The sequence below is a fragment of the Perna viridis genome, chromosome 1 (genome assembly GCF_037379345.1).
Source record: "Perna viridis isolate PV_CMFRI_1.1 ecotype Kerala chromosome 1, ASM3737934v1, whole genome shotgun sequence".
NCBI classification, from domain to species: domain Eukaryota; kingdom Metazoa; phylum Mollusca; class Bivalvia; order Mytilida; family Mytilidae; genus Perna; species Perna viridis.
Genome location: NC_142445.1, coordinates 45,423,960 through 45,438,424, shown reverse-complemented (window position 1 = coordinate 45,438,424; position 14,465 = coordinate 45,423,960). Strand labels below are relative to the sequence as shown.

The window sequence follows — 14,465 nt, the reverse complement described above, 5'->3', positions numbered from 1 at the left end:
TCATATTTACTCGTTCTTTCTTACTTTTTAATAAAAGTTTCATGCGACTGTTATGGACATTAAAAAAAGAGTTTACAATTTAATGTAATACACAAAAAACGAAATTTTTATGTTTTTATTTCTGCTTTAGATTTTAATATGTGATGAGGTCTTGTTCTTATTAACAAAATTAATGTTTGTATGTTATCAATGGATGAGTGGATTGAAAATGAAGATTTGTTTTGTATACCCTTTTTTTGTTTGGAGGAAAACGTATAAATAGTACAGGAAATAGATAAAACATTGTCATCCATTTTATCATTATTTTTTATCTGGCAAAACTCAGACGGGTCAATAATCTGCCGTAATGACTTCATATTTTTAAAGAGTGATAAATGAGTGTCATAGACAAATAACAAGCCTTTGGCATATGCAACAGTGGTTTAATATTCAGTCAATATCCTGAATGATTGAATTGCTTTTAGGTAAAATAAATTTGTATATTCTTTGTCTTTCTATGTATTGTTCTGTGTCGTTTTTAACTAAAAAAATAACTATCCATCAAACAGTTTTTCCAGTGTACCAACATTTTGGTTTTATAGGTTTCATCCAATTTAAAACATACATACAATTTCTCAAATTTTTAGGCAGCATTAACTGATTTATTTAAAAAGATTTTTGACAGTGCTCTTGGTTGACGTACATAGATGATTGTTCCAGTTGATATCCTGTAGTTAAATTATCTTTTTTTAAAAATAAATATAGTAAAAAGTAAACATTCTTTAAGCTTTGACATTTTATTCACATTTACAAATGACTGTTAACAATAAATCATGCTGACTTTTTTCTTCATATTTTCATCTTCATATGACCAATTACTATGATTATGAAGAATGATTACATGATGATTGCTTTGATGAATATGATACACAACAAAAGTTTGAAATATACATCATACAAAGCTGTTTTTCAGTCCATACATCTGATTCTTCCCTCATGACTGCAGGTTAGTATTCTTTCTTGTCTGTGTTCTTCCCTCATGACTGCAGGTTAGTATTCTTTCTTTTCTGTGCAGGTTAGTATACCTTCTTGTCTGTGGAAAGGTTTATCCAGCCTTTGATATATAACCTTGTTGCCATGACTGCAGGTTAGTATTCTTTCTTGTCTGTGGAAAGGTTTTACCTTTGATATATAAACTTGTTGCTAACAGTAAGCAACAGTTGTGTTGTTTTTGATTGAACCATGATTTAGATGCATGATGTATCAGGTTTGGTTTCCTGTAAAATAAAAATAACTCATTAGATAAAAGTAAAACGACATTTTAATAATGATCAACGAACAAAACAGAGTTAATGAATAGTTTACAATGCCATCCCTGTAGTTTCAAAGAAAAATCCATACCAATTATTTTATATTCCTATACTTCACCCATTGCATCCAAAATTTTCAATTATAAAAGGCTATTGCAGAACCTCGAGATTGAGGACTTCAAGGCTAAACCACTGTTCTTGCAAAAACTCTCCATCAAATGTGGCCCCTCTGATCAAGTCGGTACGGGAGATTAACCATCATCGAAAACGAATCTATGCGTAATATCCTAACGTCCCAAGTACCGGGAACCACGTTCCATAAATTGGAATTATAACCTTAAAGTTCTTATCGAGGACTATGCCAAAAAAATGGGTAAAACGAGAACAAGAAGACATTGATTCTCTGTCAGAGTGGTTAAAGGCCGTGAGGTCTTTAATTTTGAAACGAATAAAAATTTTAAGTAGGTCAATGATTGCCAAGGCTACATCGGTTTTCAAAGACCCCGATGTAGCAAAAACATTGTCTACTATACATGACAAATATGTTGTCATATCAGCAGACAAAGCCCAAAACAACATTGTTTTTGTCTGCAAAACGTTCTTTTACATCCAATGTTTATTATCAGAGGTAGACGTAGAAAATAATAGCAATGATAAGACCTATACTGCTACCACACTCTTCAAAAAGAGATTGTGGAAAACCATAAATATGTGCTATCCTCTTTTGGTCTCTCTACCAAGGACGATGATTGTGATTTACCATAAACTCCACAAAAATCCATACAAACAACGTTTCATAGCTCGATCTGCAAAATGTACCACCAAACCTCTTTCAAAACTTTGAACTTCTATACTCACAACTGTCAAAGAGGGTCTGCAGTCCTACCACAACACTTGTTACTCCGTAGTGGTATTAATTCAATGTGGATCCTGAAAAATTCGAAAGATCTTTTGGAGACAATCAGTTCAAGACTATTATCTGTCTGAATATAATAGCATTAAAACTTATGACTTTTCAACACTATACTTCTATTCCCCATACTCAGTTAAAATCCTGACTTTAAAACATTATACATTGTTGTTTTTTTCTAAAAAAAAATGATGGTACACCTAGATACAATTATATAGTTCTTGGTAGAGATTCCTCATACTTTGTAAGAAATAATTCCAAATCTTCTCCCAAATATAGAGGGAGATGTTTACAAAATGCTGGGTTTTTTAATCGACAGCATATTTGTACAGTATGGTGGACGTATTTTCAACAAACGGTCGGCATTCCAATGGGAACAAATTGTGCTCTTTTACTTGCTGACCTATTCCTTCACTCTTATGAGGCTGACTTTATAGCTGATCTGATCCGAAAGAAAGAATATCGTTTGGCTAGATCCTTTAATCTCAGTTTACGCCATATAGATGACGTATATCTTTAAACAATCCTATTTTCGGGGATTTGATACTTCGCATCTACCCCCCAAAGAACTTGAGATAAAGGATACTACAGACACTGTGAAGTCAGCCTCATATCTTGAACTACAATTAGCAATCGATGGTAAAGGAAAACTATTGACCGAACATTACGACAAACGTGATGACTTTTCATTCAAAATTGTCAACTTTCCTTTCATCTGTGGCAACATCCCTTCAGCACCTGCGTATGGAGTGTTCATATCACAACTACGTTATGTCAGAGCTTGCTGAACTAGAACTCTAAGAAATAGGCTTCTGGAACAGGGTTATGTTGTTTCAAGATTGAAGTCATCACTACAGAAGTTTTATGGTCGTCATCATGATCTCGTGGATCGTTATGGTGTATCCATCTGCACCATGAAAACTGATTTATTCAACGGGTCATACATATTTTCATGTCCTCATTTATCTACCACGGACTTGACTTTTTAGGAGCAATTATATGTTGCTAGAAAAGCAGAGGACGCTTACCCTACCGGTGCACCTGGTCCATGCTTCCAGCTTTTAGTGGAGTCCGAGTTGCTCATTTGCTTTTGTTACTTTGTATGTATTATTTTAGTTACTTTATGTTCTTTGTTGTGTATGTCTGTTTTCCATGTCTGGTCTTTGTCCCTGGATTACATTCATTTGATTACCGTTATAACCTTGGTTCCCTTGATTACTTTTTAACATTATAGTGCATGTATGCCTATAATTAATTCCTAATACAATTAGTTAAGATGCAATATATGGCAATGTTTCATGACCTGAAGTACATGGGTGCAGTTGACAAATATAACTTGAAAGTAACAATAGTTCATATAAATTACCTGAAAATTGCAGAAATCACATGTTGTGTGATTCTCATTCGGGTAAACATGCAACCAGATGCTGGTTGGCTCTTAATGTATAATAGTTCTGTATAAGTTCATTGGTATTACTTTGGTCTGATGTGTTAGATTGTATCAATAGGCACCCGAAGTCATTATCCGTGTTTCCATCTTCAGATTTCTTGTATTTGTCTACCTGCAAAAAATTTATATTCTTCAGATTAAATGACAATAAACAGAGATGTACGTATTAATAAGGTATCTTTTAACCCGTGAGTATTTCTATCTGAAAAAAGCGAATCGTAGTCCTATATTTACTAATAGAAGTGTGTTATTTCTATTTAGATGCATGACTTTAATTCTTACCTTTAAAACAGCAATGTCATTCTCCAAGCAGAATGCTTCTACAAGTTTATGGTGAATCTGTGCTGTGACATCATCTGTTTCACCCAGAATACAAAGATCTATTTGTTCAGGAGAACTACAAATGTAAAGCATTAAAGAAATTAATTCTGGTCCATTTTCTTTGGAGGATAATATTTCAATATTTCTATACTCGTAGACACTCAATTACTGATTGAAAACATTGCAAATTTATTAACTACTATGCTGTAATATGAAAATAACGCCTTGTCCCTATTGTTTATTGTTCAAATCGTTGTATTGAATATATTTTGATCTGACTTTAAGCTCACCTCTGAAGCACTTGAGCACATTCTATAACTCCAGTTACTACTTGTCCAGCGTCGTTGGCCCTGCTTAGCAAAACATCCAAAGCATACCCAACACCATGTTCACTCCTAAAATCAAAGAAGTTACTCAATCAAAAGGAGAAGTATGAATTTCAATAAGAATATCCCACCTTTCAATTTTTTTTTCAATGATTGGAATAATGTAATGTTCGAATAATTCCCATTTAATGTAGATTATACATATCACATGGAGCCTTCTTTTCTGTCATCTTGCAAAATCATACAGAATAATGCATTTTTAATAAGCAAATATTATTTGAAACGACGTAAAAGGTGTCTTTAAAATATTCAAAAAAGAATCTTTGGCATAAAACTATAAGGAGGAGATAATTGACAGTAAATGTTCGATAAAAATGTAATGAGATTTTAGGTTTTTTTTATATATATATTACCAGAAAAAAAGCTCGGTGAGCCCCTAACTTTCATTTTGAAATATAAAATATTGTCAGGTAAGTGTTCTATATTCATATTTTAATGACGTTTTTTATGAAAGTGTTTTATTCATTGGTGAAACGTTGAAAATTCTCCACAGAATGTAAAAAACGCCTATATTTAAGCTCAATTATCTCGAAATCAAGTAGGGTGACCTGAGTGTTTTATTTTAATTTGTTTACAGTTTGTTTGTGGAAGGTCATATATGAGAAACATTAAGGCAATCTATATACTAAACATATTATCTACCTTAAAAAATAAATGCGATACATTGCATAATTGTACCACACCATTATGTTTTGGTATTTCAATATATTTTATCTGCATAATAGAATAAAGAAGAATTAGAAAAGAGCGGTATACTTCTTGTCATCATTTTTGTTCCTTACCTTTTTGAGCTTATTGCAACTGTTGTATCTTCTGTAAAAGTCATAATCCACTATGTATTCAATTCAAATCACTATTTTATAATCTGAGCGTTTACAAAACAGGAAAAGTATCAAAATGAGCAAAATTAGTTGTTTCACAAAGATGTCGTGGGAACTGAGTGTGCAGAAATTTAAATGTGCTTTTATACAAAGGAATAGAGTGGGTGGGTCGATATTATTTCATTGGTTAACGAATTTGAATTGTCGTTCAAAATAATTCCGTGAGTTTTAATATGGCTTTGTTTTCAAAACCAAAATTATTTTTAAAATTGGTTAAGAACAATTACTAGGATTTCATGATTTGTTATCCACACACATACAATTAAACGTCTTCGTCGATGAATTCTTGGCATGTCAGATTCTCCTAACTTTCAAATAGTCTGAGTTCAATTGGTAAAAAAAACACGAATTTTCACTAAACACATATCGCAAATATATATAAAAAAACCACCAAAAAGCAACATTGGCCTTCGATGGGAGGACGATTGGAAATATCCCACTCTCAGAGTCTGTCTTTAGCTGGCCCCTAAATCAATAAATATACCAGTTCAGCAAAAAAGGCGTTCTGAGCTCTAGCCTCAAGATAAATTATATTGATTAGCCTTTGTTTTGATCTTCTCGTTAATGATGCAGAGCTTTGCTTATTTACAAGATTTATTTCCGTTTTGTAATAAAAATGGCAATGAATAAAACTGCAAATACTGTATTAATCTTTTAAACTGTGTTCAACCTAGCATTTGATGATTTTGTTTGAAATTTTTAACAAGACTTTCATATATATATATATATATATATATATATATATATATATAATGAATCCAGATCTTAGCACATTTATTGAAAATCATTATTCTTTTTTTTACTTTCTATTGTATGTATTTTTTAAATTCATATAGTTTGTTCTCCCACGTTTCTATTGCATTAAGTTGCTAGATAGCAAGAAACTATTTTTAATTGTTGGTATTTAAAGGTCATTGTCATTTTGATTACAGAGAAGTTTCCGGAATTAGAAAATACAACATAAAAGAAATATCTTCGGTGAAGGACACTTACCTTTTAACTAGTGATTCAATGTCCTGTTAGTCAACACGCCTTCGTGTAAAAGTAACAATATCGAAGATTCGAACAGGGGAAATTTGTGAAAAAAAACGCTGTTACAACAGAAAAGTATTCATCAGGCGGACCAATAGACTTGAAATTCCATCCAAAATGTATGTGCCAAGTCAGGACCACATGGATTTCCTTTTTAAACATTTCTTTTGACTTTGGCTGAAAGGTTATCAGTTATGTAATTTTGTGAGTACAGTCCGCTTACAGTCCAAGTTTATTTTGGGTTGTATTGCATAAAATTATGAGACAGAGGTTGATTTAGTGTAGTTAAACTGGGCATTAAGATATGAGGTTATCAAAATTAACAATCATGTCTTGTCTACCTGTTCCAAAATATAACACTACCATCTATATCTCGGCATCTTGTGTGCAACTACGTTTTTCTTATTTCACTATTACCTTTGCGAAGAAATATGCATTTGTCATGCAACAAAGTCAGCATAAACCAGTTGTTGATAAAAGTTTTATAAGACGCAATTGATAACCAGTTAGTTCTAGTTTTTTTTTAATGTACACAGTCATAATTAATTATTGGATTAGAAATAGAATATTTCGTCAGAAGAATACACGTCCTTGACACTAATTATCGTTTACTTCCTATTGAGCTTATAGAAGTAATTCACATATGCATACAATCATACAAAGCTTTCAGCTAATAGAGAATTTCATCAAATGCATGAAAGAGAGATTGAAAATTACAAATTTTCATATGTGAGTTCTCATGTAACAGCAATTTGAGTCCACAGACAAGAATTAATTTCAAAGGAGTTACAAATGTACTTACAAGCTTCACAAAAACATTGATTTTCTTGAAGATCATGAAAAGCGGATAAAGTATATGTTAATTGGATTATTGATCATAAGATCATCAATCGTTTACTTGGTAAATCAGTAGTCGCCTAATAGCCGGGTTTTACATAATTTCGAAAACAGATGAGTAATTCCGCCGCGAAAGCAATACACAAAACATCTAGTGTAAATAATGCTTTTATAAGCAGTCAACTCGTTGGTATGATTGGTGTTTTCCGGAAAGTTGCAAGATTCATTTCTTTGAAACATTTCAGGAACAACATTTTTTGTGAACTAATTAACTTCAAGCAAAGTTTTATATATTCTATGATTATCATTTAACAAAGTTGGGCAGTTTTCTATAAGTCAATAAGTCTATAAGTCAATTAACGACAGAGAGAGGGTTTAAAATAAATTATAAATGGAATGTCAAAATCATAATTCATGTCTAAAAGTCCTCCCAAATTCTTGATACCGATGCGCGGCTGCAAGTTTGGAATATAAATTTAATTTAGTCGTCCTTTAAGCGGGGTTCAATCCCCTCTACTGTCCTGATAAAATTCTTAACACCGCTTTTTAACTAACGCTCTAAGACCCTGTAAAATACGTCAGGACATGGTATAACTTGAGCCATTTTGGAAACCAATATGTATAAGTGTGTGTGTGTGTTTGAGTGTATGCTTAAATTATACAAAATGAATGACATAATTTAAACTTTCTGCGAATATCAAGTTCTCCCAACTAGTGGTAGATGTTGACCTACTTTCAGTACATTCATTATGCAACTGTTGTAGTATATGATCATCAGATCTATCTATCTATCATTCATTGAATGTTCACTACTATGTGTACAGGGAAACGTTGAATTTGTGTTAAACAATGGGTATTGTATTTTTGTTTGAGATGTCATTTTGAAATGTCATTTAATTGTTTGTATCTGAGTAATCAAAATATGCTGCTGAACACTAAATGCCTTGTTTCTGTGCAACATATCTGTGCAGTAATGTTACTTAATGATTACCAATTTTATACTATCTGTTGGAAAAGGATCGGTTTGTCCACATTCAACAAAATAGAAGTACATTGGCAGTATTTAATATTCAGTCACCAAATATCTAAAAAATAAACGCTGTCAAGTGGTTTTTGTACGAGTTGGATTACAAAACGGATACCTCTACAATATATCTGCTAACTTCATTTGATGCTGTTTGAAACCACTATTAATTAGGTCAAACATCAAATAGCTGGACAAAAAAAATCATTAAAAAATCAACCAGGTGTAAAAGTTTGACAGACGCAATGGTTTGGTGGTCGTATACCCTTACTACAGATATACGAACCTCACTTTTATTGTGGATGTTGATAAAGCGACACAAAGAACATCAACAAAAAGGAGGAAAAAACATTATGTGGGTTCTACAAAAAAGCTCTATCTAAATAGGAAATCGACGTTCTAACAGTAAGATATAAGTTCAATAACAAGTACAAAATGCATGTTCATCAAGAAGCACTTGTCGAATAAACAACATCACAACTTCATACCATATATAAGCATGATAACAGCACACGCAGCAGTTGTCACTGAGTACCATCGGCGGAAATCATCGACTGTATTACTTATTCGTGCATCACAATCATGTTTCAACATGGACTTTGGAAACAGAAAAACCTCTTAATCGACAAAAAGTTTTTTTTCTATATTTTTAAAGGTTTAAGCACCTCAGTATGTATTAGTTACTTATATTTTGCATTCGACATGATGATCGTTGACCTTTGGTTCCTGAGTAGACTTTTGTGTAAATATCCATTGATATTGTTTATGGACACCACAATAATAAGGGATGTGTATGGGTTCATAATTATCACTTAAAAAAACAAAGTCTAAAGACGAAGTCGCACTGTTTCATCTCTGAAATAAAAAAAAAATCCGCATAATTTTTAGCATACATTTGACAATTCTGCTCTATACGTTTTGCAAACATGCGCCTTATTTTCATATTTAGATAAATTAACCTTTACCACCGCATATTAAATTCAAAACAAACATCTCTTTATTATTACTTAACGTTTGTAGATATATGTTTTAAGTATACAAAACATACATTTACAAATACAAAAATGTTGAGTCTTTTGTTGACACATTAACTGAAGAAGCATACACTCATATGATGTTGGCTACAGTTTGAAGCTGATTTCCAAAAGTCAATATTGCAAGGATGCGATTAGGCTTTCTTGCATTTCAATTATAAGAAATTAAATCCTTAAAATAAAAGTACGTAAGTTCTGTGGGGCTATTTGTCATCCATTTTGAACGTTCAAGGAAAACAATGGCTTCAGTAGACTTGTTTACATGTTACAATTTACTGTAAACGTATTAATGTTCGTAGTTGTTTATTTTCGAGGATTCTGTGAAGTGAATATGTTCGCGGGTATCACTTTTCGCGGATTTAAAAAATGATTAGCGTTATATAGAGTTAAAAATCACTTTCGCGTATACTATTTTTCGTAGTTTTCTGTCCACCTCGAAATAGCGAAAATTAGTACGTTTATAGTATTTATTTATATATATACCTATTCAGGGATTTTTAATGGATTGGATTAGATACGGACCAAGTAGTTATTTACCTTATAGCCAAATACATTTCTATATACATCGGTGTTTACCTTTTTCTTATAGTAAGTATCATATAACAGACTTTGCATGCGCTTTCCCTTTCTTGTACCTTTTTTAATTGCATTCAAGAAATGAGTATCATTTCACTTCTTTGGGAGAATAATCTGTTTATCACTTTTCTTTTGCACTACAGTACTTTACGGTCAGCGATTACTGCACTTAATTTTTTTTAATAGAGACTGAAAATCGATAACTGTTATACAATTGTTATATTTCATTCGTACTTATTAAATGGTAAAGTCGTTAACTTCCTATCCCTCATAAATTCCGTAATTCTATCAATTAAAGTGGCAGTTTATGTGCACATCACATTTATAAATATGTTATAACTATACTGTAGACATTTAGGAAATCCCAATACTATATGTTGAAGAAAAATGACGTTACACGTTTAGGTGAATGCCACTTAGTTTATTTAATTAACAAAGAAGTTCGTCGTGTTACCTTGATAGTGTATTATTGACCACATCGTTGAAGTGATAAACAGCAACAAGGCAAAAATCTGGTGGGGGACCACAATGAAAGTGATATCAAAGTACGTTTTCGTATATCCATAATATTTGCCGATTTTTAATATAGTTGAAAACAGTATAAAATTGAGATTAGACGCAATCGTGCATTATTTGATATTTGATACGCAGTAGCAGATTAATGTTTCCCAACTAGTAATTAACTGAACCATATCATCTAAATTGTTATGTACTCGTGGTTAAAATAAACCAATAAGTAAATTATCTAGATGATATGTACAACGATATCTGGAATTTATACGTATTAAATTAGTTGAAATAATTTTCACACAAACAACCATGAAATGTAAAGATATATGAAAGTTTTTTTGTTTCGTATTTGCCCGGATATTACCATTTTATTTGATGTCTCAGGAACATTTCCCGATGCCTGTTATCTTATTATCATCTGAATTGTATCAGGTGCTGGATAAGATGTTTTACATAATTTTGTCTTTACTATTTTCATCGGTACCCTGGGTGTTCTATACAAAAATGCTACAATATACTCGAAAGTAAAGATTCCTGTTTTAAGATATTCTTAAACAATATTGCCATAAATGGATTTAACAAATTTATATAGCGTTATTATTCCCATGATTATACAACCACCCTTGACATTCCTGTGGTTGTCTAATGGCTTTATTCAGCTTCACATTTGAACGTGTTCATATATGGTATTGCTCATTTTATCACGTTTATCTTTCACTTTCGAAACGATTTGAAGCCAGATTTAAGAAGGGAAGTATCCGGGTTTTGAATCTCAATTTGAAAGAGTAATCAAGGGAATCAAGGTTATAACGGTAATCAAAAGAATGCAATCCCGTGACAAAGACCAGACATGGAAAACAGACATACACAAAAAAGAACATAAAGTAACTAAAATAATACATACAAAGTAACAAAAGCAAATGAGCAACTTGGACTCCACTAAAAACTGAGAGCATGGACCAGGTGCACCGGTAGGATAAGCGTCCTCTGCTTTTCCATAAACACCCGCCGAGTTGCTCATAAAAAGTCAAGTCCGGGGTAGACAATCGAAGAAAGAAAAACTATGACCCGTTGAATAAATCAATTTTCATGATGCTGATGGATACACAACGATCCACGAGTTCATGATGACGACCATAAAACTTCTGTAGTGATGACTTCAATCTTGTAGCAACACAACCCTGTTCCAGAAGCCTATTTGTTAGAGTTCTAACACGATACAAAACGTCTGCGTAGTTTCGGCAAAATCTGGCATAACGTATGAGTTGTGATATGAACACTCCATACGCAGGTGCTGAAGGGATGTTGCCACAGATGAAAGGAAAGTTGACAATTCTGAATGAAAAGTCATCACGTTTGTCGTAAAGTTTGGTCAATAGTTTTCCTTTACCATAGATTTCTAAGTGTAGGTCAAGATATGAGGCTGACTTCACAGTATCTGTAGTATCCTTTATCTCAAGTTCTTTGGAGTAGATGCGATGTATCAAATCCTCGAAATTAGGATTGTTTAAAGATAATAAGTCATCTACATAGCGGAAACTGAGATCAAAGGCTCTAGCCAAACGATATTCTTTCTTTCGGATCAATTCAGCTATAAAGTCAGCCTCATAAGAGTGAAGAAATAGGTCAGCAAGTAAAGGAGCACAATTTGTTCCCATTGGAATGCCGACCGTTAGTTGATAAACAGGTCCACCACACTGGACAAATATGTTGTTGATTAAAAATTCCAGCATTTTGTAAACTTCGTCCTCTGTATATTTGGAAGATGATTTGGAATTATTTCTTACAAAGTATGAGGAATCTCTACCAAGAACTATATATTTGTATCTAGGTGTAACATCTTTTTTGGAAAAACAACGATGTATAATGTTTTTAAGTCGGGAATTTAACTGAGTATATAGTGTTGAAAAATCATGTTTTAATGCTATTATATTCAGATAATAGTCTTGAACTGATTGTCTCCAAAAGATCTTTCGAATTTTTCAGGATCCACATTGAATTAATACCACTACTGGAGTAACAGGTGCTGTGGTAGGACTGTAGACCCTCTTTGACAGTTGTGAGTATAGAAGTTAAAAGTTTTGAAAGAGGTTTTGTGGTACATTTTGCAGATCCAGCTATGAAACGTTGTTTGTATGGATTCTTGTGGAGTTTAGGAATCCAGTAAATAGACGGTAAATCACAATCATCGTCCTTGGTAGAGAGACCAAAAGAGGATAGCACAGATTTATGGTTTTCCACCATTTCTCTTCTTTGGAGAATGTTGTAGCAGTATAGGTCTTATCACCGCTATTATTTTCTAGGTCTACCTCTGATAATAAACATGGGATGTAAAACGTTTAGCAGACAAAACAATGTTGTTTTGAGCTTTGTCTGCTGGTACGATAACATATTTTTCATGTATAGTAGACAATGTTTTTTCTACATCGGTGTATTTGAAAACTGATGTAGCTTTTGCACTCATTGACCTACTTAAAACTTTCAATCGTTTCAAAATTAAAGACCTCACGGCCTTTATCCACTCTGACAAAGAATCAATGTCTCCTTGTTCTCGTTTTATCCATTTTCTTGCATAGTCCTCGACGGCATCCATAAGAACTTTAAAGTTATAATTCCAATTTATGGAGCGTGGTTCACGGTACTTAGGACCTTTAGAAAGGATATCACTCATAGATTCGTTTTCGATGATGGTTAAATCTCATGTAACGACGTGACCAGAAGAACCATATTTGAATGGAGAGTTTTTGCAAGAACAGCCAGGTGGTTTAGCCTTGAAGTCCTCAATCTCGAGGTTCTGCAATAGCCTTTTATAATTGAAAATTTTGGATGCAATGGGTGAAGTATAGGAATATGAAATAATTGGTATGGATTTGTCTTTGAAATATGGGGGAATTTTGTTGGTGACGTTTTTGTGATGGAGGATGTTAGCCAAATTAATTGCATCTATACCTTTGTTGACAAACGGTAGTGGAAGAAATGATCGTTATTTCTTCATATTGACTTTTCATACAAACTGGTTTAAAGAGTCTGTGGAAACTAATATCCAAAATGATAGCAACAAGTCTGTATAATGATGAGGTTGGGTCAGAAACAGGAGTGTCAAGACTTGTTTTGTAAAGGGAGTGTAGTAGAGCGAGAGGTATAGAATAAAGTTTTGTTCTAATGTGATGAAGTCCAAGAGATTTTTGTATGAAAGGAAGGAGACCATCTATGGAGACATCATGTAACTTAGGTGACGTATAGTGGCGATGGCTATGACTCCTTTCCCGTCTTCGATTTTTGTCAAATAAATTCATCACATTTATGCTACTTTTATATTGACTTGAAAGGTTTCTTATACTTTTGATGTTGTCATTGCATCCGTAAGGTATTGCAGTACCTAGTCTGCGTATCCAGTACTCCTCTCTTTCCATACGATAGTTTTCTTTATACCATTAAAGCTCATTGTATCAAGTCGCCTGTTGACAAAATGTAGGTTTGTCGAAATATTTGGCAAATGTTTCTGGATAAAAACAAACACCACAAACGTATCGGTTATATGGAGAAAAATTTTAATTGAACAGAAAAAACAAAATGTTGACGTACATCTGTTTGGCACACATAATTTATGTTACTGCTCGAAAATTGTATATGACATAATTCAGACAAGCTTATATAAACGTATGTGCAGTGAAACCTGTATTAACGAAACCCTGAATAATCAGAAAACTTGCCGAAACCAGACCATTTTAAAACTCCATAATTGTCAATTAAAATGTATTTTGAACCTTGGTAAATCGAACACCTCTATCACCGAGCCAATGTCAAAATTAAAAAGGATCCAATTTAGACAGTTTTGCCTGTACCTCTTTTATTTTCCACGTAAGGAGTCTGCAATAAATATAAATCTACTGCTATGAAAAGACCCCCTGTAGGCAGTATAAAGTCACCGGTGCAGTTTAAATTTATTCATATTGAATGGAATCAACTAAGTTTTGAAGGTAATAACTAAACTATCTAACCCAAAAGAGAGAAATACTACTAGTACATGAACACGCAAAAGTATCAATCGAAGTAAATTCCTGTAACGAAACAAATTGAATTCTTTACCATATTTATTATTATTTTTTTTATTTGCAAGTCATCTATACTGTTGGATTTGTTTTAAGATCAGACCTATTGAAACAACAGGAAACCTATGAAACAAACAAAATAAGTATGAACTGGTGAAATAGA

The 14,465-nt window shown here is 32.8% G+C and overlaps 1 protein-coding gene across 2 annotated transcripts; it reads right to left on the bottom strand.

Moving 5' to 3' along the window:
* Nucleotides 1–757: 757 nt before the first annotated feature.
* On the bottom strand, nucleotides 758–5,308 carry LOC148628971 (growth arrest and DNA damage-inducible protein GADD45 gamma-like). Of its 2 annotated transcripts, XR_015914633.1 has the most exons (6): nucleotides 5,139–5,308; nucleotides 4,261–4,365; nucleotides 3,932–4,046; nucleotides 3,566–3,761; nucleotides 2,148–2,219; nucleotides 758–1,256 (listed from the first exon to the last, which is right to left on the bottom strand). XR_015914633.1 is itself a non-coding variant. In XM_088541671.1 (5 exons), exons 1-4 carry the CDS (start codon nucleotides 5,180–5,182, stop codon nucleotides 3,600–3,602), a joined length of 426 nt encoding a protein of 141 aa, XP_088397797.1. In that variant the 5' UTR covers nucleotides 5,183–5,307; the 3' UTR covers nucleotides 758–1,256; nucleotides 3,566–3,599. The 2 variants fall into 2 exon arrangements, 1 of the variants encoding a protein (XP_088397797.1); XM_088541671.1 differs by lacking the exon at nucleotides 2,148–2,219 and having other exon boundaries at nucleotides 5,139–5,307.
* Nucleotides 5,309–14,465: the final 9,157 nt, after the last annotated feature.

Excerpts from the sequence above, each read along its gene's own strand:
- LOC148628971 (XM_088541671.1), bottom strand. The coding sequence starts at position 5,182 with ATGACTTTTACAGAAGATACAACAGTTGCAATAAGCTCAAAAAG. Across the intron at positions 4,366-5,138 it reads GTTGCAATAAGCTCAAAAAG|GAGTGAACATGGTGTTGGGT; the intron begins GTAAGGAACAAA and ends CTTTGATTTTAG. Across the intron at positions 3,762-3,931 it reads ATGACATTGCTGTTTTAAAG|GTAGACAAATACAAGAAATC; the intron begins GTAAGAATTAAA and ends AATTTTTTGCAG.